Raw genomic sequence first — 24,835 nt, 5'->3', positions numbered from 1 at the left:
GTTAAGTGGGGAAGCTGTTTGGGCTCAGTAACTCCTGATTGAGGGGAAGAGGCTTATGACGGGTAGTCGACTGTATTTCATATTAATCGTCCTAGAGAAATTTTTATTTCCCTAAAAAATACTAAATTGATAAACTCCCCCAATTAATTAATTAATTTCTAAAAACATATTAATAAAAATCCATTATCTCTAATCAGTGTCTCTGATAATAAAAATTAATAAAAAACAAAAAGTATTTTTCTCTAAGGCGATAAATAAAAATATAAATAATGGCTGGGTGTGGCAAGTAAAATTAACAAATGGTGTGTCGTGTATGTTGTACTAACAGACCTGAAACGAGCGAGTCCAGTGGTACCAGAGCTGACCACTGGAGGACTTCTTCTAAGTTCAACACGAAGGGCACCTCACAGAGGTGCAAGTTCCATCGCCTCTTTCTCATCTTGTGAAGATGATCCTCGCATAGTCGGTGGTAAGTTTAGAATAGAAGCTAAAGATCCAAATTCAACAAACAAAAAAAGCCTTAGATCCTGCGTGGGTATCTTTGCTTGCACAATAGACCGCTTGTCTTTCAAATCTCAGTCACGCTTTATAGTTATTTCAAAAATGCAATAAACAAATTAGTTATCGTCGCATGATGTCGATAGTTTTAATTCATTTTTTGTCTGCAATATTTTCTAGGGTATCACTGGGACTGCTCAGACTGGGTCAGGCCGAGTCAGAACCCTCTGCCTAACATTACGGAAGTACCTGGTAGCGAAGTACCAGACTCCTCGAGCTTCCACAGCAACGAGAGCAATGAATCAAACACTCATCAGCTACCATCGGGTATTTATCTATCAAATTATTTGAAAAAAAAATTCTATAAAGTCATTTAATAAAAAAATTTTGCAGTGCACGGTTCAATAGACCCATCGAGAGACATCTCAACCCTAAATGAAGACCAAGAATCCGAATATATTGGGGACTCTGAGTGCGGAACCGAGTTCTCAGAGCACTACAATTGTCCGGAGACACAGCGATTGAATCCGCTAGACAGTGGAGGCGAGGGTGAATACAAATATAAAGATTCGGATAGTTATTTGAGGCATCCAAACTCATATTTGCCTCATTACAACATTCACACCGACACGGAGAATGAGATGAATCCGCTCAATGGTCGTCTTAGTACTTTGGAATCCGACGAGGAGGAAGACGACGTAGTGCCTTACGGATTCCCAAGTGTGCGTCGTAACAGATGTAAAGGCGACGATAATGATGATATCGGTTCTGTTATTACAACTTTAGAAGAACGTAACTCATTGCTAGGTGGTGGTACTAGTAATAGCGACTTATCGACAAATTTATGTGAAATCGATGATTCTGAGTGTGAAATAAATGATAAGAAAAATAACGCCCGCATGTGGCTTTCCGGTAATGGTGTCACTCAAACTTCTGTGTGACATTCAACACTCACTATCATTTACAAAGTAAATAGTTATTATTATTATTATGATAATAACAATAATAATAATTATAATATTAATTACTATTATAAGCAAATATGCGTGAATGTTTTGTGTTTTTAATACAGATAAAATTTGAATTTAAATTAAAATAGTTCATTGAGACATGAGTGTGAATGTAGGAGACATCAGACAAATTTTAAATTATAAATAAATAGAATAAATAATTAATAAAATAAAATTTTGAAAAATGCGCATTTAAAAAATTTTGAAATTAAGTGCATTTTTTTAAATTATTATTTTTTTAATTACAGTCGACTATCCGTTATAAGTCCAAACAGCTTCCCCACTTAACCACTTTTTTGAGTTTCGTACCAGACATCCCGTTATAAGCCTCTGTTAAAATTCTCTAAATTATAAACTACCAATACGAACAAAATATTTAAGTAAATTATGAAAATTTACTATCGATGTTTCGCGGAGAATAATTTAATCATTATTAAGTAAAATATTATTTATTGTTCATAGTTGTAATCATTAATTACAATTGAAGCTTCTGTTACAATTTAAAAGTTTTATTGATCATTATGTTGATCAATAAAATTATTATTATCATTACTGTAATTAATACCGTTGTCATTATAATTTTTTGCATTACAATTATTATTAGTGTAAAAAGATAAGTATTTATTTTAGCGCTATAAGCACTAGAAAAATTGGGATAGTGACGTATGTAACAAAACGTAAATATGACGTTTAAAATGATATAAAATAAAACAGACTTATAACGGGTAGTCAAGAACAAAACTAAACGCACGGTAGTGGAAGACTGAAATTACAAGAAAAATTTCCCCTGTGACAAGGCTTATAACGGGTCGACTGTATTTACTCTATTTATATATAATTTTAAATTTGTCTGACATCTGATACATTCCGCGGTCATTGAGACAGATGATTTTGTATATAAATATAAATTAAAACAACGTGTTTATAAGAAAATTTATTATGTATAAAATAAGCTGGCAGCTAATTAAAATACGAGACTGATGTCACTAGAAAATTATTTCATTTTTTATAAATTGTTTGTCAAGAAATCTCAATTATTTTTTTTAAATTCTGCGTACTTAATTACTCTCTCAACTTCATTTTCTTTTTTTTATCAAAAACTTTTTCCTCCATTTTATATCAGTCAGTTGATAAAAAAAATCGAGTAAATAAATGAAATAAATAATTGATTGAAAACGCGGTGAGATTTCTTCGATGTAATAATAAATGAATAAATTATTTTATAGCGATCAAATTTTCTAGACCAATGATTATTTAGTTTTTTACTACTGATTATTTTTGAATTTAAAAAATATTTTTGCTAAATATTAATCGACTATTATTTTGAACGTTTGTGGATTTTAATAAAAATAACAATCAACTATTAAAAAAAAAAAAAATAAACTAAATAAATAAAATGTATGAAAGATTAATTTAACTACCACCAGTAACAAAGTTATTAAAACAAATGTATGAAATATATATAAATATAAATATATAAAAAAATAACAAATGGACTTGTCCATTTAAAATAAATAAACAAAAACAAGTTAATAGTTGAAAGATATAAAATATTTTTACTGTGATGATAATAATGTTTATACGATAATTAAAATAAAAGATGAATGAAATAAATAATAAAAACATGTATCATAAAATAGTGGTAATAAAACGTAAGAAGACGTTTAATGAGGGTAAAAAAGAGTAAATCGATAAACAAAACTACTCTTCCTGTAAATAATCTAATTAATTTTTTCTATTATGACTTTTTTTTTAATGATCAATCATAATGATGAGTATTGAGTATTGAGTAATGAGTATTTATATTAAGTATTTAATTTTAACCGAGTAATTATAATTATTAAATTGAAATTATTGTATTAACGACGTACTTTCCTATAAGACTGCTTTGTAATGCGAATTATCTAGACATTTATTGTGTACGTCGTTTTTTAATCGATTAATTCATTGTACCCATTTTAATAATCATTTATTATTATTATTATTATTATTATTATTATTATTATTATTATTATTCTTATAAATAATTAATATTTTCTATGTAATTTTCTTTGTAAAAAAATTTAGCTGACGACTGCCAATTTATTTAAGGCCATGACATTTTGTAGCCTTAATTTATTTGATTCAATTAATTAAAGAGATTATGATCATTTTTTTATGAAATAATTTTATCATAATAGTCAATTATGATTATAGATTTAATTAAAACTAAACAATTTATTAAAAATATGATTTTTTTACTTTAATTTTATTTTGATAAATGTGTGATTGTGAGATGATTCTGAAGTTAGCAGACAATTAACAATTTTAGATTTTTTTCTACAATTTAATTAAAAAAAAAAAAAAAAACTGAAAATATGCACGTGTAGAAAATTTAAAAAACTACAAGTGCAATTTTTTCAAATTTTTTTTTTTAAAATTTGTCAGTTGGAAAAAAATCCGAAAATTATCAGACATCAGCTAACTTCAGTATCCTAATGCAGCAGACGAGACAAATTTAAAATTATTAATAAATAGAGTAAATAATTAATCAAATAAAATTTTTTTAAAATGCACATTCAAAAAACTTTGTAATCAATACGTGCATTTTTCTTAAATATTATTTTTTAAATTATTCACTCTATTTAGTTATAATTTTGAATTTGTCTGAAGTCTGCTACATTCACACTCATTAGATTAAATTGTATTTAAAAAAACAATTTTTTTCTGTATTTCAATAGTTTTATTTTGAATATTATTTTTAAAAAGTTCAAGTAATTTTTCATTTTTATTTTTAGTCACAAAATTCACTAGAATAAAAATTTTTTTTTCAATTTGTAGATTTCTATTTACTATTCAAAAAATTTGTAATCATTTTTTATCATCAAAAATTCTTGACGACACTCAGTTGAATAATTAAAAATTTTTTTAATAACAAATTAATTATCGAATAATTTAATTTTATAATAATAATAATTGGCTATTTTGAATATCTCTTTAATTAATAAATTTAATAAAAAAAATTTTCAACGAAAAAAAAAAATTGCGTTTAGTTTAGTGGCAGCTTTAAGGGAATTATTCCTAGATTAATATTTTAGATTTAAGTAACGATTGCAATTTTATACATTAATTAATTTTTTAGTTAATTATTAATATTTATAAAAAAAAAAAAATTGTGTACCAGCAGGGTGATTTTTTTTTTTTTACATAAATCCGTAGAGCAATAATGCATTTAAAAATAGTTGTGGCCATTTTTCTTATTGAATTATTTTTTACGTGAATAGAACTACTTTACATAAACTAATCAATTTTAAGTTTAATATCGATACAATCCTTAGTTAATTTATTCTATATTAGAATAACTTTTACACGAATGTATTAATTTATTTATAAAAATAAAAAATAATAAAGATACTAATTGTATCGAATATCAAGTATCGAATGAACGCATAAACTGCCAATTATTTAGTAGGCGATTTCTTTTTTTATAAAAAAAAAAATGTTTTTTCCTTTTATATTAATTTGCAATAATGAATAATTTTAATTGAATATTGTAAATAAATAAAAATTTTTTAAAATGAAATAACGTATTATCATAAAGTCATTAGATTGTACAATAAAATGGCAAAAAAAAGAAATTAAATGGGTACAACTACGATAACTTTCCGTAAATCATTCCGAATAGACCTGATAAAATAGGATACATATCGAGAAAAATAATAAAATAAAATGAAGTAATAAATATCGTGGACAAAAACAGCGAAACTTGTCTGAAAATTATAAATTTATTTGTACAAGATCGATTTATTGTAATAAACAACTTAAATCTTGCCTATAATTATTCATTTTTTAAATCCCGACCTATGTCATCATTTAAATAATTAACTACCAGCTTGTAATTAATCTAATCATAATCATAGTAATTTTGATAATGATATTAAAGTCAGCTGATATCTAATAATTTTTTAATTTTTTAAAAATGATAAACTATAAAAAAAAAATATTTAAAAAAATTGCATCTGTAGTTTTTTAAATTTTCTACACGCATTTTTTTTTCTTTTTCATTTTTTTTTTTTTTAATTGATTTGTTGAAAAAAAATCAAAAAATTATTTATTTTCTAGTAACTTCAAAATCAATGATACTGAAGTTACCCGATATCTGATAATTTTTTTCCAACTAACAAATTATAAAAAAAAAATATTTGAAAAAATTGCACTAGTAATTTTTAAAATTTTCTACATGCGCATATTTTTTTAGTTTTTTTATTTTTTTTTTGTTTTATAACTGATTTATTGAAAAAAGAAAATCCGAAAGTTAAATGTCAAATAACTTTTGAGTTTGAATGTAAAATATATGAGAGAATTTAGAAATTTTAAATAAATAAATAAATTGAAATAATAAAATTAAAAAAAATGCACGTACTGGTTTTTTAATTTTCTAAGTATGAAATTTTTAATTTTCATTCTTCTTACATTTTATTAATTTGTTCAAAAATTCAAAAAATTGCTGATTGCCAGCCAAATTTACGCTCATAATAACTTTAGGAATGATACTGAATTCAGCAGACGTCAAATAATTATTGGATTTTTTTAAAAACAATAAATTATAAAAAAAAAAAATTCCAAAAATTGCACCTGTAGTTTTTCAAATTTTCTACATATGCATATTTTTAGATTTTTTTTTGTAATTAATTGTTTAAAAAAAAATCTCAATAATAAAATCATAAAAATTAATTTCAGTCATCATCAAATAGCCAATTGAAAATTCCAGATGATAAAAATAATAAAAAATTAATCGATAAAATCTAGACAAAAAAAATAATTGGGAAAAAAAAAGAAAAACTTACGAAGCCGGACCGGAAAAAATAATTACTGATAATTATTTTGAGATCTTGATTTAAATGATAAATTTCTTGTATTCTTGATTCAAATAATTAATTATTTGGTATTTTTGATAAAAAATACGAATTATTTATTAATTTAAAATAAACGAATAAAATAAAAAGAAATGGCGGCGCGGACTTATGCAAGCAAGACGCGAGAATTTTTTTAAATTATCATTTAAAAGGTTATGCAAGACGTTCTTAATAATAATTTTTATCTACGATGCTTCCCGGGAAGCTAAAGTTCATTTATTTGTATTATTTATTACGCGACATGTTTTAAAACCGGTAATTATTGTAAATTATTTAAGAGCGAGTGCTAAATGTGTAACGGTCGCTTCTGAGAATCTTGGAATGATCGTCGTCGTTACCTATCCCGCTTATTTTAAACTGAACTAAACGCGGCAAGCGGGAACAATTTGAACTACAAAATTGCGCGGCAGATGGAGCTACATTCAAATTTTTATTTTCTTTGTTAATTTAAAATAATAAACAAATAAATAAATAATTAATTTAGTTAATTAATCAAATTGGTTAAAAATAAATTATTAATGAATTCCATCAAATTAATAATTAAATTTACAGTTTTTATTTTATTACTAAAAAAAACTTGTGACTACAGCGAACTCTCGTAGTAGTTAAAAAAATCCAGCATTACTTTGGCGCCTTTTAGACATTCATTGTGTTAACGAACTTTTTAACTGTTTGAAATTTATTAATAATTTTATTCTTTTCATGTAACTTCATATTAGTGTTCATTTTTTATAAAAAAAAAAAAATTAGTTATTAATAATTAGAGCAATGGATGCAACTGACACGAGCGTCCTTAAAAATTTGACCACAAATTCAATTATCCCGAAAGTTGAGGTTGGGACTGATGAAGACTCGGGTTTTTCAAGCCTTCCAAGCTCTTCTAAATCCAGTAAGTTCTTAAAAATTTTATTAATTTTATTTATTAATCCAACCAATAAATTACCAAACAAATGAAAAATATTTTTCAAAAATATTAAATTTAAGTCATGATTAAATTATTTGTTGACTATTTCAAATTTATACAGAATTTTTTAATGTACATTACAAGTAATTACTTTATTTTTATTTAATTATTATGAAATTATTTATTTTATTTATTTATTGATTCAGGTGAGGATGTGAATAACAACTTGATTTGTCAAGATGTCAAATTCGTCAGCATACAAATTGACTCGGTAGAAAAAAAAACTCGACATCAATATGATGCAGAACAAAGAAGACTCGAAAACGAAGAGTATCAACGACAGAGGCAGGAACAAGCTTACAACAGTTTGAAACATTTGCTGAAGAAGAGCAAATTTTACTCGACGTTCATCAAAGCCAACATCAACAACCCGGCTTCAAAGTCATCAGCGAAACCCGGAGACAAACGACGTCAAGTTCCCAAATTGCCGTCAAGTGATGAAGAGAACGAAGAAAATTCACCTCCTAAGAGACAAAGGTTGACTCGGAAGCGACACACGGAAGCGAAAAAAAATTTGATCAGCAGCGATGAAGATTCGGACTTTACTTCAGCTACAAGATCAAAGCAGGCCAAAAAAGGCGGGAAAAACAAAAAATCCTCAAAGATAAATCTTAGCGTAGAAGATATTGAGGATGAGCTGAACTCGACGTCGGATGATGAGCCAGCAGAAAAAAAATTCGTTTTACCCAAGTACTTCAATGGGTCACTATACCCCTATCAAGAGAAAGGTTTTGAGTGGCTCCAGGCTTTAAATAAGAACGGGTTGAATGGAATTCTTGCTGACGAAATGGGTCTAGGAAAGACCATTCAAGTTATCGCTTTGTTGTGCTGGTTGATGGAGACAAAAGTAGCAGGTCCTTATTTAATAATCGCCCCGTTGTCAACGATTCCCAACTGGACTGCAGAGTTTGCGCGCTTCGCTCCCACCTTACCCGTATACGTTTTGCATGGGACATTAGAAGAACGCAAACGCGTCGCCAAGCAACTGAACACCAAGAAGTCAGTACACGGATTCAAAACTTATCCTATTATTATAACGACATACGAAGTATCTGTCCGCGATGCTTCCCTGCTGCGGGGTTTCAATTGGCGTTACATCGTCGTCGACGAAGGTCAGAGGATCAAAAATGCCAACTCCCAGTTGGCGCGCATGTTAAGGACTTTTAATTCAGTCCATCGTTTGTTGCTGACTGGGACTCCCTTGCAGAATGATTTGAATGAGCTCTGGGCTCTACTGAACTTCCTCCAGCCCGACATCTTCAATGATCTTGATGTCTTCCAGTCCTGGTTCAATGTCAAAGAGATGCAAGGCGAGGCTGGTGCTCAGAAAATAATAAAGCAGGAAAGTGAGAAAAATGTCGTGAGTATGTTGCGTGAAATTCTTAAACCCTTTATGCTGAGACGTATTAAAGAAGAAATTGCTTTAGATTTACCTGGAAAAAAAGAACTTATTGTCTACGCACCTATTACTGAATTACAACGTGATCTTTACACGGCTGTTCTTAATTACGATTCAAATGTTTTGTCTATGAAAGTACCAGAGTCTGAGACTATCTTTGTTCCGGATGGTACTAGACCTAAACGCGCTTGTACTATGAGAAATAAGTTCAGCGATAATTATTTTGATCCATTTGAATTGAAGAAAATGGATGATAATGATGATAAAGCTGGTCCAAGTTATCCTACTTCAAGTAATTATGATTACAAAGTAAAAGAAGAACCAAGAGATGAAAAAAAATTAACTACTGGACAAGAAAATTGTTTAAGTACATGGAAAAAATACGCAGATGTTAATGACAGAAACAGAGATTATTTTATTCGTTCGAATTTCGGTGGTAATCGATACCCACTGTACCGTAAAATAGTTAACCACCCGTACTTGGTCCACTGGCCAAAAGCTCCCAATGGTTACTTGGAAATAAATGAAGATTTGTTGAAAACTTCTGGAAAACTGTTGGTATTGGACGCGATGCTTAAGAAACTGCATGCGCAGGGACACAAAGTCCTGATATTTTCAACGCTGGTAATGCTGTTGGATCTGCTGGAAGAGTATCTGACATTGAGACCATGGAAATATGTAGCTTTATCCGGCAGAACATCAATTGAAGAACGGAAAGTTAACATTGAAAGCTTCAATAATGATCCGGATGTTTTTATATTCTTGGTTTCCACGCGCGCTGGTGGCGTGGGACTCAATTTGGCAGGCGCTGATACTATTATTCTTTATGACAGTGACTGGAACCCGCAGGTCGACATCCAGGCAATGGCGCGCTGTCATCGTATCGGACAGACACGGCCGGTGGTTGTTTACAAGCTCTGTACCAAAGGAACTATTGATGAAATAATCATGACTCGTGCTCATGCTAAGAGAAATTTGGAAAAAATGGTCATCTCTAAGCAGCTGGAGTCAGCAAATATAATGAGTGGTGATTTTATTAAGCAGATGCAACAACTTTTGAAGACTACTGATAGTATAGTCGTGACTTCTGAAAAAGATGGTATGCTTATTTTTTTTATTTAAATTACAGTCGACTACCTGTCATAGGTCTGTTCCCCTCAATCGGGAGTTACTGAGTCCTCTACTCAACCACTTTTTTGAGTTTCGTACCAGACATCCCGTTATAAGCCTCCGTTAAAATTCTCTAAATTATAAACTAATAATACGAACAAAATATCTAAATAAATTATGAAAATTTACTATCGATGTTTCGCGGAGAATAATTTAATCATTATTAAGTAAAATATTATTTATTGTTCATAGTTGTAATCATTAATTACAATTAAAGCTTCTGTTACAATTTAAAAATTTTATTGATCATTATGTTGATCAATAAAATTTTTATTATCATTACTGTAATTAATACCGTTGTTATTATAATTTTTTGCATTACAATTATTATTAGTGTAAAAAGATAAGTATTTATTTTAGCGCTATAAACACTAGAAAAATTGGGATAGTGACGTATGTAACAAAACGTAAATATGACGTTTAAAATGATATAAAATAAAACAGGCTTATAACGGGTAGTCGAGAACAAAACTAAACGCACGGTAGTGAAAGACTTAAATTACAAGAAAAATTTCCCCTACGACAAGGCTTATAACGGTAGTCGACTATAGGTTCTAGTGATATTAAAATTATAAATAAAATAATTTTTATAATTTTTATTGTTACAGTTTATACTGATGCTGAGTTGGAGGCGATCTTAGATCGCAGTGATTTATATCAAGGAAAGGCATAATAGCAATAATAATGAGCGACTGATTGAACCAGTATTAATTTTAAAGTTAAAGATTATTTATTGCTCGTTTATTTATTCTATTATCATTAGCATAATTATTTATTTTATTATAATTATTTATTTCTTAAAAGTTAACTACGATCTCATTCTTTATGTTGTGTTCAATGATAGTAAATATCTAATTTCCATTTTGATAAAATTCATATTATATCAATGTATTTTCTATATACATACATATCACTATCTTGTCTTAAGTTACAACAAAGTCGGGTAATAAAATCCCTCATTTTATTTTTAACCAAATTGTAGTACTGCAATAAAATTTTAAAAATTAAATAAAATGAATAGTATTTTTATTTTTAGTCACATAATTTTTTTTTAATTAAAAAAAAATGACGTATTGAGTCCAGTGATTTGTTCGTTTCTTAAAAAAATTCACTAAGGCTTTAAAGTCCGAGAACGGCTGAGTCCTTTCCCATGACTGTTATTTTTTACCTTCGCTGAATGCGCGGTCTGTTCTCTGAACTCTGCTTCCAATTTTACGTAACTTCCCCCTAGACCAAAGTAAAATTAACCAAATAAATCGATAATTCAAATTTATCATTAACTGAAAAATAGGTACCGATGGACTGAGTGTTGGAAGTGTGAGAATTTTTGTGCATTTTGGTAATTAAACATTCAGCGGAAGTTCTTTTGGTCAAGAAACCGATCATTTGACAGGCCGCTCGTTCCTCGAAATCGCGTTGGTTGTCTTGGTTATATTTTACCAGTAAATTCATGTTCCAACATCTGCCACCTTCTTGTCTGAAATCAACCAAAGTTCAATTAATATTTTTGTCATTTAAAAACATCAATTAAAATTAGGCCTTAAAATTTTATAATAAATTAAATTTTCTTTTAAAAAAATTTTTAAAAGTTACTAGTGAATGTATTTTTAAAAATAACAATTACCGTTTCGAAGGATGACGTCGTTTTATTTTACCAGTGGGTTTATATAACGGCCAGCCATGAGACTCTTCACTATTATTATCTGAATCATCATCAATACTAGTGTCACCACAAGCAGTAATGCCATCATCATCATCGCTGTCACTCGTTGAAGTATTAGGAGACGGAGTATCAACAACTTGCGAGTTCTGCGGTATCAACTTTCGTGACTTATTTTGTCCATCTACAACTGTACCACCAGTAGTAGCAGCAGCAGCATTAGTTTGACAAGGTCTGCGAACACCAGATCCTCCCCAAACTTTAGCAAGCAACCCAAGTTTAGGCCGTGACGGCGCCAGTTCAATTCCATCCCACGGCATCGGTTCCTTGCACATCAATTTCCCCGACTGCGATGCTGAGTCCCGTGTAACTAGACGCGTAATTTTTTCCGGAAAAAACAATTGCGGTGGATCCAGCGTCAGGATGTCACGGTAGAGAGTAAAAATATTCAAAACATGCCCGTCGTTGTCTACGGAAACCGTCGGTATGTGTTCCTAAAATATAAATCTTTAAAATAATTACAATGCTTGTTATATTTTTTAGCTAGATAATTATCAAGAGACCAGGTATTATTTGAGATTTTACTTTAAACCGGCATCCTTCCCTATTAGGAAGTGCTTCGAATCGATACGCCCGCTGACTGCAACATGGATAACGTCCCAGAGGATACGGCGCTGATCTCTGCTGTTCATTAGCAAAAAATTGCGGTATCTCGGGGTGATGTGAGCACCAGTCCATCTGATTTATCGGAAAGTGGGTGTTGCACTGACGACAGTAAAGGAAATGACAATCTCCCCAAAGACGCCAATAAACTTTTCGCCATGAACGTAATTCTGATCGTAAATTTACTATATAGTCATTTAATGACCACGTGAGATCTCTGTTGGATAAAAAAAATTTATCACATAAAGTAAATGCCCTAATAATTGATCATGATCCTTTTTCTGATCTTTTCAACACTTTTAATTTTAAAAATTTAAATAACTAAATCAATGTTAACTAAAGTATGAAGAGACAACTTTCACAATTTTTCTACCCATATAACAACCTTATAGCAATCTTGCCCGTCTGGTCACCGGACACTAGTTGTCTACGTCTTTATATAACTATAGATCCTGCTGTAGTCACTGGTACAAAGTTTTAAATTGCAAGTCTTGTATAAGACTTAAGAAAAGACTTTGCGTTGTGTTACACAAAGAATTGTGCAAGAATATTTAAGACATCTTGCTCAAGGTACATTGGTAGTGACTCGAGCTAATCTTGCACCAGAAATTACTTGCATATACTATTGCATATCTTGCGGCAGATGTGCTCCAGAAGTGTCATATTGCAGTATCTGCCTCTGTCACTGTATCCCTTCCATTGGCATATGATACAGGATCCTGGGGTAGACAGAGATAGAAGTTAGGTACATAGATAGTGTGATATGACACTTCTGGAGCAGATCTGCCACAAGATATGCGTTAGTGTCTGCAAGTAATTTCTGTTGCAAGACTCGGTCAAGATACGCGTAAGTGACTTTACTAACACATCTTGAGCAAGACATCTTCAATGTTCTTTTGTACAATATCATGTGCAAGTCCTACAACAATCTTGTCTTTGAACCTTGTATTCATTTTTTGTGAGAGATTGATAGGTATATAAAGACGTAGGCACCTAGGTGTCTTCCCCAAAATACTCTCATAAAAATAGTACAAGACTACAAGATTATCTTGGGCAAGTCTATGTATTGTCTATCAAATGATTCTTGTAATCAGTGCTTGAGTTGCAACTTGTTATGGGAATATATGGGTAGCTCACTATATCTATAAATCATCTGTGATTTTTAAAAGTCAAAAACTGGACCACACTTAATTTTACTCTAAAAAAAAAGTATCAACTGTACCTAGAATGTTTACTATAAATATTCCCTCTAGTATCTATTTTCATAGCACTCGGGACACATGGAACGGTATCAGACACAGATCGTATCACATTTTTTCCACACTTATTACATTTAAATAATGTCGCTAATGAACTGTAATGTCCTCGTCTATTATCTGGAGTTGGATCTGCTAATGACATAATTAATTTACAAAATAAACGACTCTGTACTTTATCTTTTTTGTCTTTCAAAGTTTCAACATCAACGTTCGTAAATAAATCAGCTAATCTGAAACAAATTATCATTATTATTTTTAAATATTAATCATTTATTTAATTAGAAGTATACCTAGTAAAAATATTGTCATTTAGACAAGTTAAAATAGTTGACGTCTTCAATACTTCAGACATATTTTCATGACAAAAAACAAGGCATTGCTCAAGTAGAGGCTCCATTTGTAGAAAGGAAGCTGAGACTGTTATTGGAATTACATTATTTGCTTCTAAAACAGGCCACTCTGATTTCTTAATTATGTCCTTCTTGACCCACCTCATCAGCCAATCAAAGATGACAATGTCACAGTGTACAGATATGTCCATTTCTTCCAGCTTTTGTCCAGCGGTAACGTCAGCAAAGTAACACATTTTTTGTATCAATAATTTTTGCGGGCACCGAAAATCTTTTTTTATATTTTTCGATTCATCGCAAACGTGAATTTCTACTTCTGTTCTATTTCAATTAAAATATGAATTACAAATTAATACTCCAACAATTGCCAGCTATATAAATATTAAATTAATATAAATTACTCAAGAGATTTTCTGTGAATTTTGCTTCTATCTTTATCTTTATCCCGATTCGCTGACGATAATCCACTAGATTTATCAACATTGTTATTCAAAGAAGAAGATTTTTTTATATCCACTGAATGTTTTTTGATTATCGGCTGTGACAGGGTTGGCTTAGGCAGCATGTACGGCAAGACAGAGTCGAGCAATCCCTCATGTAAGACGTCGCTAAGATTTTTTTTCATCATTTTTGATAGAAGATGTTCTCTAACTTCCAAAGACTCTCCCGCACTTTTTGGAGTTTTTGATTTTTTACTCGGCGACTGCAGATCTGAATTTTTATTTGAATTTGCGCCATCATTTTTTTTATCATCATGTTCTTCTTGCGAACCCGATGACCGTCTTGTTGATTTATCCTGAATTCATTAAGAAAAAATAATAAATAAATAAATGATCAATTAAATAAAATAATTAACTGCTTACTTCAATACCCGTTCCAACTTGATCTGTACCAATACTTTTACTATTCCCCGACTGTAAATTTAAATCAATTTTAGCTAATTCCGACCAATCTATTTCACTGTGTGCTGCTAATACACTTGAGAGACCATCAAAGCTATCATTGACTTGATAAGCTGTCCGCATAAATTCGAAGAACATTTCCATGGTCAGCTGGGGATAATTTTCATCAGGCTGTTTTTTAATACTAGTGTCCAGTGGCTTAAGTAAAATTTCATCGCATGCGTTTTCTATCGCTAAAAAAAATGACATTTAATTTTTGACAGAATAATTAACCTTCTGATTACTAACGATCATAAAAATAATAATTTATTACTTTTTGTTTGATTTAATTTAATTGAATCCTGTTTATCGGTGATTTTGTCTTCTTGCTCTAAATTATTTCCCATCCGGTTCATTGTTTTATTTTTTTTATTTTTTATTTACAAATAAACTAAGTATTTAATTATTATTTAATAGTATATTATGAGTTAATGTTGACTTAACTGATTTAAATAGACATATTCAACTGACATAATTTATTTTATCACTCGAAAATTTAAACACTTTTTATTTACAAAATAAATTGTAAGTTTTATTATAATCTTCTCAAGAGAAGTTTACAATTTTCTATACAGTTTTAAAATTATATTTATTTCATAAATTATAATAAAGAAAATGACTTGAATTGAACCATAAATATATGTATATATATGTATACTTCTATAGCTAAAGTGAAAGCATGCTAGTAGATTTTCTTATGTATTTGCGGGTATTTAATTTTATTGATCAAACATATAAAAGATAAATTTGAAAAAATATGGGTGATATTTGAAATATTTGATAATTTTGACTTATGATTATTAGTTTAATAAAGAATTTGACTTGAAAAAATATTATATAAAAATTTTAATAAATTTGAAATTAAATAGATAATTAATTTAAAAATAAATACATTGTACTTAAAACCGCATATTTACAATAAAAAAATTATATTTTTTAATTATACCCGAGTAAAAAAAATTATATATAATTATACATGATTAATATTTTATATAATGCCACGAAAAAAAATCACAAATAATTATATATAATTTTACAGAATTATATAACAACGAGAAAAAATTACAGATGATTATCTATGACTACAGATAACAGCAGCAGTAGTAGTTCCATAAATCCATAAAAACATTCATGTCATCAGATCTAAACAAAAGACGCCGTCACAAACAATTCATTTAAATTCAAATTGCGCAGACGCTGATCAAAAGCGCGGGAAAAGTAAACCAGCCAATAAATCGATGTCTAAAATTCAAACAACGAATCCTATTCTATAATTGGCTCTCAAACAACTTTTTTTTTAAATCGAGGTTATGAAAAGTCGACTTGAATCGAGTCTCGAAAATTATCAACTTAAAGATGGCGCGATAATCAAGCGACTGATGGTTGTTGCCTACACGATCGTCAACGTGCCGCATCTTTGCTGAAAAAACTCGCGAGCTCGGGTAAAAAAACTTTTATTTTTTATTTTCATCACACTTTATCACCCAATATATATAATAATTCCACCTAATAAGTATCTCATTACCATCACATACTAATTGCAATATCATAATTAATTTAATCTTACCAAGAACTAACCAAATTTGCATGAAAGTTAAATAAAAAATAATTATTAGTGTGGAATGCTGTCAAGGCATGGTCGGCGTGCTCATTATAATCGTCTAACAATTTGCTAATTACTACACTTTCAATTATCTATATACACATTTATTTATAACCTTCAAATATTCATCCATTTATTTCCAGTAATCGCTCATTTAAATCACAGAGACCCGAGTAATTATCAGAAGTAAAATTATTATGTCCAGATCTTATTTATTTTCTTTTATTTAATTATACAAAATTTAATTATTAAAACAATAAGTAAGTAAATGAAATATTTATCTAACAAATCTAAATGTTACGTCAGAAAAAAAAATAAATTTGGCTTTCTGATGTTTATAATTTAAAAATTTAATTGTTTATATTTAAAAAGTAATAAATAATGTAAATTGCAGCGTAATAAACGCAGAGATGGAGTTCAATGTGGGTGATGTACCCCAGATATCAACAGAGCTCGCACGAGTGGTTGAGATCATGATGTCACCAAATGTACCACATCAACAACGACTTGATGTTTATAATGCATGCGAACGTTTCAAAGAAACATCACCATACTGCGCTCAATGCGGAATGTATTTAGCACAGAAGTCACCCAACAGAAGCAGTGTTGTGCGTCATTTTGGTTTGCAGTTGATGGAACACTGCATCAAGTACCGCTGGCCCCAGATATCTCAGGCGGAAAAGGTTGTAATCAAAGAAAGTGCTATGAAGTTACTGCAGGAAGGTGTTGAGACAATGATGCAAGAGGAGACACATATCAAGGACGCTCTGTCGCGAGTTATTGTCGAGATGATAAAACGTGAGTGGCCACAGCAGTGGCCGACTCTGCTGGCCGAGCTCAGTCAGGCTTGCACACGTGGCGAGAGCCAGACAGAAGTTGTCTTGCTGGTTTTTCTCCGCCTGGTTGAAGATGTTGCTCTTCTGCAGACTCTAGAATCAAACCAGAGACGTAAAGACATTTATCAAGCGCTGACAACTAACATGGCAGAGATTTTTGCATTCTTTTTGAGACTTATGGAGCAGCATTACAGTGAATTTCAAAAGAAAAGTGATGTTGGTAATGTCACTGAAGCTGCTGCGCATAGTAAAGTTGTTCAGGTAAATTATGGCTCCCTTATTTTATATTAGATGAAATATCTCAATTTTACATTTGACAGTGGCACGAGTTGATATTTTTCCCATCAAAAAAATTCATGTGAAAATCCAGCCTAAATACTTAGATGAGTTCCCACATGACCTTTTTCGACCCTTATCAAAAGAAACGATTTAAAACGATTGGAAAAAAAAATATTTCCGTAATCAGAGAATAGATTCCCATATGGTTTCTTATAGGAATATTAATCTGTTCTTTTATTCATGTATACGCGTCAATAGACAATAGATATAGAAATCCAGGTATCCCGGATTCTATAGAAATTACTTATATAGAAACTCAGATTCCTATATGAATTTTCCATAAAGAAATCCATGTATACAAGTTCTTATAGGAATCCATGTACTCATGTTTCCTACATATATTTTTATATAAATCCATACACTTCTATATTTATTCCTATGAATTCCTACATAAATACATACATTTTTAGATGGATTTTTATGGATTCCTATGCAATTCTACATGGATTTTTTTGATAGGGTATCTAACAAAATCCACAAAGATCTACATGTTGCCATAGTGAAACAGTTTCGATATGGGAATCCAGGTATTCACAGTTTCCTATATGGGAATTCAAATACCCATGGATTCTAACATAAGTTTATACTTTTCTATATGGATTCCTATGAGTTCCCAGCAATCCCATATGCATTTTTTTTATCGAATTTACATTGAGATATTAGTGATTGATATATTTTGTTTTTGCAAATTATTTATTAATTTTACAAAAAAACTAAGAAATAATTAAAATTCTAGGTGGTTCTGTTAACATTAACCGGTTTCGTAGAATGGGTATCAATAAATCACATAATGGCTGACGATGGCCGTCTACTTCAGATCCTCTGTCTACTGCTAGGCCACCGGACATTCCAGTACGCCGCAGCAGAATGTCTTCTTCAAGTGGTAAACCGCAAGGGTAAAGGTGACCGTAAACCTCTGATGCTTTTGTTTACCGAAGAAGCTCTGCGTTGCATCTACACAGCAGCAGTAACTCCCGTGTCACATTCATCCCACGAGTCCCATGAAAACCATTACCTGTTTCTAAAAAAACTCACCCAAGTGTTGACAGGGATGGCTACCCAACTCTGCACACTCTGGGGTAAAGAAGATCTGTCAATAAGTCGCCCAGCCCACTTCAGTCTTTTTCTTGACACGGTTATGTCATTTACAATCCACGCAAGCTTGACATTGAACCATCTGGCGAATGCTATATGGATAATGTTGTTCCGACATGACCAAGCGAAAATAGACACCCTGCTGCTGACCTACGTACCAAAATATGTAGAAAGCATTGGGCCTAAATTGATTAAAGTGTCGTACCCAAGTGGGCACACCAACGGCATGACAGCGTACTGTCTAAGTGATTATGACTCTGAGGAAGAATTCAACGTCTTCAATCATCGCTTCCGTATGGATTTATTTGAAGGCCTGAGACATGCCACGATGGTAGCGCCGCTGGTTACATTCGCGTACGTCCAAGAATGGCTGAAGACTAAAATAAACCAGGGGATGGCCAACGTCCGTTACGCAAGTAATCCTAATGACGAGGTGTATTATCAATGGGAAGCTCTGGCCCAAGCACTGGACTCAGTGATATCAAGAATTTTACTGGTCAACGAACGACCAAGTGTACAAAATGGTTTAACTCTTCTAGAACTCTGTCTTGGATACTCGCCAGAAGATCCATGGCTACTTTCAGCTCTCTTGTCATGCATATCAGCGCTTTTTGTCTTCCTTTCGATGTCAACAGGGTCCATGGCAATGCCAGGGGTAGCGATACTTCCAGAAGTACTGAATAAAATATTCGCAGCTCTAGTTTTTGAACCTCCTGGTGAATCTAAAGGCGAACGATCTAAAGGTACCAAGTGCGTACGTCGTCATGCTGCTAGTCTTATGGTTAAAATAGGAATAAAATACCCGCTTATACTGCTGCCAGTCTTTGAAATAATTCATACAACGGTACGTAGACTGATACAGTCTGAAAAATTGACTCGAATGGAGAGCGTTACTTTATACGAAGCCTTGCTCTTGATTTCAAATCATTTTTGTGACTACGATAGACAATCGCGATTCATTGCCGAGACTATTCACGATGCATCCAGGGACTTTATTTTGCTTGGCGCGCAAGCATTTAAAGGACCTGAAGAGTTCATCAGTTTCGTAGGATTGAATACTCCTGTAGTGGACGACCGGTACGGTCACAATCGTTCAAATCTCATGTACTGCATCAACACGATTCTCAGTGTCGTAAAACGCTGCGCAATTCCCGAGGATCCTGACCGCGCTACCAGAGGCGGCTTCGTCGTCGGACACAGCGAAAATGGCAACCCAGTGTACAGAAATCCAGCCGCATCTAACATTATTCCCGTACTGCCTACTCTGTTTGCTCTTGTGCGCGCCATGAATGCTCTGTTCACACCAGCAGCGCTGTCATTGCTCGCGGACGATTACAAAAAAGCTTATGATCTAGTTGAGACTGAAAGAGCCCATCTGATGGGACTGCACGTCAGCAGCAGTAATCTTGAACATACTGCAGAAGCTGACCAATCTTCTAGTAGTCCACTACCGAGAATGCAACAATTTTTATCAACCATTCATGATCACTGTTATCATATGCTCGGCAGCGGTTGTCATACTCTCGGTAGAGATTTTTACTCACTACCTGGTTTATCTCTTGCTTTACTTAATTCTGTTTTTTCTAATATGGAGGTAATTTAATTTATTAATTATTTTTTTTTTTAATGTGAATTTTATTTGTCATTAAATTATTAATTTTTATTTTTTAGGTAATTCCAGATTATCGTCTACGACCAATAATACGTGTATTTTTAAAACCGTTTATTTATTCCTGTCCTCCAGCATTTTATGAAAGTGTTTTGGTACCGGTATTAACTCATGTTTCAACTCACAGTAAGTTACCATTTTTTATTTATTTGTTTATTTGACATTTTCCGCAATTTACAAAATTTTACAATTTTCATTCGCGTTAATATAAACAAAAATAATAGGGTGGTCGGTAAACATTAAACTTTCTCAGACGCCCGATAAAAAGCTCAAGTAAAAAAATACATGGGGACTTTGGTCTTTTCTTTTTAAGTAAAAAGAACACGTGCCTCAGGACGATCAAAGTTCATTTGATACTATCGCGTTTTTTTTAAATATCTCATGAAATATGCAGATTAAAGGAAAAAATCATAGAAACGATTTTGTAGGAAATTAAATTCTTGACAAAAAAAGGTCATATTAACATTTCTAGATAAATTAACTCACTACTTTTTTTGCCTTCTACTACTTTATACTCTTGATAAATAAATTCTAAACAGATATTTATTAATTATATTATATTAATGTTAATGATTAATTATAATTACAGTGTATCATAGATTAAGCGCTAAATGGCAATACATGACAGCACTCTACGAATCTGGTGGCCTGGATGAAGAAAATACAAACGAGCAGGAAGTTATCGAGGACATGCTCAACAGAAATTTAACCCGCGATTTTGTTGACGTACTGAAAGTAACTCTCGTCGGTGGCACGGCAAGCGATGCAGCACCACCAGACTCCATGGATCAGGACATATCGAGCATGGCCGTTGATCAAACTCCTGTAAGAGGAAACAGCGTTATCGCAGAAGTTGTCAGCGAACTTGGAGCTTGTGTTTTACGAATTCCTTCAACTTGTCATAGTGTCGTTTTATGTGTACTTGGGTAAGACAAATTATTTAAATAAATTAACTAATAAATAAATAAATTAATTAATTGATTGATGGGATGATTTTACAGAGCATTGGCTTGGAATGATTCAAATGCTAGTTTGAAAGCGACGATGCTGACTGGACCAATAGTACGAGCACTTGCAGCTAATGGAAGTTTGACCCCAGCGATGGCATCCCATATCATGATAGCAGTTCTCCAAGGTCTTCAATTGCACGGTCAGCACGAGGCAAATCAAGGCTCGCTGATAACCCTCGGAGCGCAAACTTACGAGTGTCTTAGACCCAAGTTTCCTAATATTATTGAAGTCCTGCAACAAATACCAGGTGTCAGTCCAGCAGATCTCCAACGTTTTGATGAAAAAATGGCGATCGTTAGTACGAAAGGAAATAATAAAGTTGATAAAGGCAAAAAAGAATTATTTAAGAAGCTAACTCATCAGGTAATATATTATTTTTTAAATTACAATGATCATTTAATTGATTGATTAATTAATTAATTTTTTAAAATTTTTTCATTATGTGACCAGTTGATGGGAAGAAGCATCGGGCAATTGTTTCGCAAAGAAGTTAAAATAGACAACTTACCAAAAGTAGAAGTCATGGCAAAGCCACAAACTCAGCGTGTTGATGAAATATCTAAAACTGCAACTGATACAGGTTTGACTGCTCTGTTTGCTGGACCTACGTAGCAAAGAGTTACTGACAACTGTGCATTGCACGGTTGGTCTGACTCTATAAATAACTTTAAGTTATTATAAACAATAAGAATAATAATAATTATAATTATATTGATATAATTAAAAAAAAAAAATAATGTATCAGCCTTTGGAAGAGTACGGATACGCAGGAGAGACGCTCGTTCATAAGACAAGATCCCAACGGGTTGTTTATGTAATGCCATGGAGCCTCTTTCGCTGCTGGACGACGAACGGCTCGTACTTTTACATATTATTTTGTTAATGTTCTATTGTCTATTGCAACAACGGATTTATAATAATCAGTGCGTCAGAATTTTTTTTTATTTTTGTCGTTACTTTATTTTTTTTTCTTTTTTCATCGCATTTTAAAATGAAATTTAATTTTTTGTCAAAATACATTTTTTTTTTTTTTTAACGAACTAAATTTATGTCAATTATTCTCAAAATATTTAATTGTTAATTTCATTTTATAGTTTCCTTTATTTATTATTATATTTTTTTTTTAATTAAAATTAATTAGAATTGTTATTCAATTAAATGTTTAACTCTATTATATAATTATTTAAATTAATTCGATTATATTTTCAAAAATATATCGAGAATTCGAATTGCAACAATAATTTAAATAATAGAGTTTTGTTAAAACGAATTTTAAATTCACCATTGCCATTTTTTTTTATTTTTAATTTATTTGTATTGAATATTTTAAAATTTCCGTACCGCTGATTCGGTAGCTCACAAGTTTCTACCAAAAAAACGCCTGAAAAAAATAAATAAAATTCATTAATTTTTAATCATTCCATTTAAAATTTATGTTCGATTGATGCATTTATTTATAATTTGTTTTTAAAATTATTTATAAACAGTGGTATTGTCACATGCACAAATTTATAAATCCAGCAACGAACTGAAAAAAATTTAGTATGCATATTTTTAAAGTGAAAAATTTTTTTACGACCGAATTAATAAACATTTAAAAGTAAATACTAAAACTGAATTAAATCGATAATAATAAATAATCATAATTATTATTATTATTAGAATTTACACATTTTTATAACTGGCTATCACATTGTGCTCATGTAATCATCATATGTATTGTTTTTGTTTATAAAATTACATATTGTTATAAATAAATCAAATCGTTAAAAATCATACCGGTAAAATAATGTCGATTGTGTGTCCTCACATTTTTTATATAAAAATACAAAATTGTATAGAAAGTATCAATTGGTGTGTAATCCACAATATTAATTAATTGATTAAATACATCACTGATATGTTCTTATGTTACAATACTCCTGCGTTTGAAATAAGCTGCCAATTTCATATAAATATCGTTTTGTATAACGGCTTATAGAACGATCTTATAAAATCTTGTATATATTGTATTGTAATAAAATAAAAGCATCGCAAATAAAATATTAAATTGATTATATATATACATATACATTTATTTTCGTTTAAATTTAATTTAGATATGTATTAATTAATTTTGACGCTAAAAGAAATAGACATCTGACAATTTATGATAGTGAAATTATGAGACAAATAAAGAAAATTAAATACTAATAGAAAATTTTTTAAAATAAAAACATAGATTTGGAAAATTCCTCCATTTTTTAATTATTTTGTATTAATTCAAATATTTAAAAAATTTCAGTACTCCGTTGATTCGAATATTATTGAATTGATTTGAGGTCCTTGGAAGCTATTCTGACTATTTCGGGATAGATGCCCGCGTGTTATGTGCCCGTGCGAAAGGACTCACCAGGTAAGTATCTATTTTGTTTCGTAAAAATAAAAAAATTCATGGTACTGAAAATATTCGACATCAAACAATCTGGTAATTTTAATAAAAAAGTTACGTGTAAGTAAAATACTATTTTAGAACATGCACAAAAAAACTAATCAATTCATCAATTTTAATCTTAAACTTTAGTTACCATTATTTTAAATATCGAATTTCGAAAAAAAAAAATCTCTTTTGTCGAATGAAGCTGATTGGAGCTTATATTTCATATGTTAGCACTTTCCGAGTATAAATTCAAGTAAAAGAAATACTTTTTACTATATGAAACTGTAATAATAAAATATCACAAAACAGCTTTATTTAAATTTGTTTATTTTTTTCTAATTTAAGTAACATATATTCTCTAAATCAAAAAATAAAGTTGCTGAAAAATAAATCTATCAATTTTGGCAATTGAATTTACTTAAATTTTTATGCATTAATTTTAATAAAAAATTCTAAGTATATTTATACATTTTGGTATAGTTTATTTTACATTTTCTTTTTAATTTATTTAAGAAGAACAGCGGTGTGACAATTTATTACAGAGGTCATTTAGTTATAATTTATAGGATGCTATTGATAAGCTATTCCTTTTTCTTTTTAGAGTGTTGAACGATTTTTTTAAAATCATCATTTGACAAGCAGACTAACAATTCTCTGATAAAAGTATCCGGAAGTTGTAATTCATAAAAAATGGTGTTAATAACTTCCTCAGAATATTTTAAAAAGTTAACTCTTGTATGAAGCCTAGATAATATAAAAATTATCTTATTTTGATATATTGGGTACTCTGGAAATTTACGTTCGCGTTTGAATATATTTTCAAAATCAACAGTCTTCAAATAATGTGCCAAGTATCGCACATTTTTACGTAAAACGTCTATAAGTGTGATATTACTGTCTTCTATCACGTTTTTTGTCATTTTTTCAACTTCTCAAGTCAAGTCTCTGAAAATTCATTATGTCATTGTAAATTAAAATAATGAATTTTTATAACTATTGAGAGAATTTAGCAAAAAAAAAAAATTCAAACACTATCCCTGATAATCAAGTAGGC

The 24,835-nt window shown here is 30.6% G+C and overlaps 4 protein-coding genes across 9 annotated transcripts in view; 3 read left to right on the top strand and 1 right to left on the bottom strand.

The window, feature by feature from the left end:
- The window catches only part of LOC103580322 (fat-like cadherin-related tumor suppressor homolog), a 195,004-nt gene extending 189,691 nt beyond the window's left edge, over positions 1-5,313 (top strand). For 4 of the 5 annotated variants that reach the window (XM_053742541.1, XM_053742540.1, XM_053742539.1 and 1 more), the window contains 3 exons: positions 329-469; positions 679-825; positions 892-5,313. In XM_053742541.1, the coding sequence (XP_053598516.1) occupies positions 329-469; positions 679-825; positions 892-1,439 (836 nt within the window). In that variant the 3' untranslated portion in view covers positions 1,440-5,313. The remainder of the gene's footprint in view (positions 1-328; positions 470-678; positions 826-891) is intronic. The other variant, XM_053742542.1, reaches the window with a different exon arrangement.
- A 1,720-nt stretch (positions 5,314-7,033) lies between these two features.
- Positions 7,034-10,908, top strand: LOC103580320 (lymphocyte-specific helicase). The gene is made up of 3 exons (XM_008562037.2): positions 7,034-7,292; positions 7,514-9,865; positions 10,545-10,908. The coding sequence occupies exons 1-3, from the start codon at positions 7,172-7,174 to the stop codon at positions 10,607-10,609; spliced, it is 2,538 nt and encodes an 845-aa protein (XP_008560259.1). The 5' UTR covers positions 7,034-7,171; the 3' UTR covers positions 10,610-10,908.
- A 126-nt stretch (positions 10,909-11,034) lies between these two features.
- LOC103580348 (SANT and BTB domain regulator of class switch recombination) lies at positions 11,035-15,165 on the bottom strand. Its single transcript, XM_008562067.2, has 9 exons — positions 15,084-15,165; positions 14,732-15,003; positions 14,270-14,664; positions 13,809-14,189; positions 13,482-13,748; positions 12,182-12,476; positions 11,561-12,090; positions 11,232-11,413; positions 11,035-11,163 (listed from the first exon to the last, which is right to left on the bottom strand). The coding sequence occupies exons 1-9, from the start codon at positions 15,163-15,165 to the stop codon at positions 11,048-11,050; spliced, it is 2,520 nt and encodes an 839-aa protein (XP_008560289.1). The 3' UTR covers positions 11,035-11,047.
- A 1,006-nt stretch (positions 15,166-16,171) lies between these two features.
- Positions 16,172-23,423, top strand: LOC103580319 (exportin-5). 2 transcript variants are annotated; one of them, XM_053742373.1, is made up of 8 exons: positions 16,192-16,251; positions 16,556-16,672; positions 16,807-17,509; positions 18,324-20,276; positions 20,354-20,477; positions 20,941-21,277; positions 21,353-21,725; positions 21,813-23,423. In XM_053742373.1, exons 3-8 carry the CDS (start codon positions 16,823-16,825, stop codon positions 21,972-21,974), a joined length of 3,636 nt encoding a protein of 1,211 aa, XP_053598348.1. In that variant the 5' UTR covers positions 16,192-16,251; positions 16,556-16,672; positions 16,807-16,822; the 3' UTR covers positions 21,975-23,423. The 2 variants fall into 2 exon arrangements, with proteins under 2 accessions (XP_008560258.1, XP_053598348.1); XM_008562036.3 differs by lacking the exon at positions 16,556-16,672 and having other exon boundaries at positions 16,172-16,251.
- The last annotated feature ends 1,412 nt before the right edge of the window (positions 23,424-24,835 follow it).

This window comes from Microplitis demolitor, chromosome 10 (genome assembly GCF_026212275.2).
Source record: "Microplitis demolitor isolate Queensland-Clemson2020A chromosome 10, iyMicDemo2.1a, whole genome shotgun sequence".
In the NCBI taxonomy this organism is placed as follows: Eukaryota; Metazoa; Arthropoda; class Insecta; order Hymenoptera; family Braconidae; genus Microplitis; species Microplitis demolitor.
This window is presented reverse-complemented; position numbering and strand designations above follow the sequence as displayed.

Coding starts and splice junctions, on each gene's coding strand:
- LOC103580320 (XM_008562037.2), top strand. CDS start 7,172: ATGGATGCAACTGACACGAGCGTCCTTAAAAATTTGACCACAAATTCA. Junction 7,293..7,513: donor TCCAAGCTCTTCTAAATCCA/GTAAGTTCTTAA, acceptor TTATTGATTCAG/GTGAGGATGTGAATAACAAC. Junction 9,866..10,544: donor CGTGACTTCTGAAAAAGATG/GTATGCTTATTT, acceptor TTATTGTTACAG/TTTATACTGATGCTGAGTTG.
- LOC103580348 (XM_008562067.2), bottom strand. CDS start 15,165: ATGAACCGGATGGGAAATAATTTAGAGCAAGAAGACAAAATCACCGAT. Junction 14,190..14,269: donor ATTCACAGAAAATCTCTTGA/GTAATTTATATT, acceptor TAATTGAAATAG/AACAGAAGTAGAAATTCACG. Junction 11,414..11,560: donor CGACGTCATCCTTCGAAACG/GTAATTGTTATT, acceptor GGTTGATTTCAG/ACAAGAAGGTGGCAGATGTT.
- LOC103580319 (XM_008562036.3), top strand. CDS start 16,823: ATGGAGTTCAATGTGGGTGATGTACCCCAGATATCAACAGAGCTCGCA. Junction 21,278..21,352: donor GTCGTTTTATGTGTACTTGG/GTAAGACAAATT, acceptor ATGATTTTACAG/AGCATTGGCTTGGAATGATT. Junction 21,726..21,812: donor TTAAGAAGCTAACTCATCAG/GTAATATATTAT, acceptor TTATGTGACCAG/TTGATGGGAAGAAGCATCGG.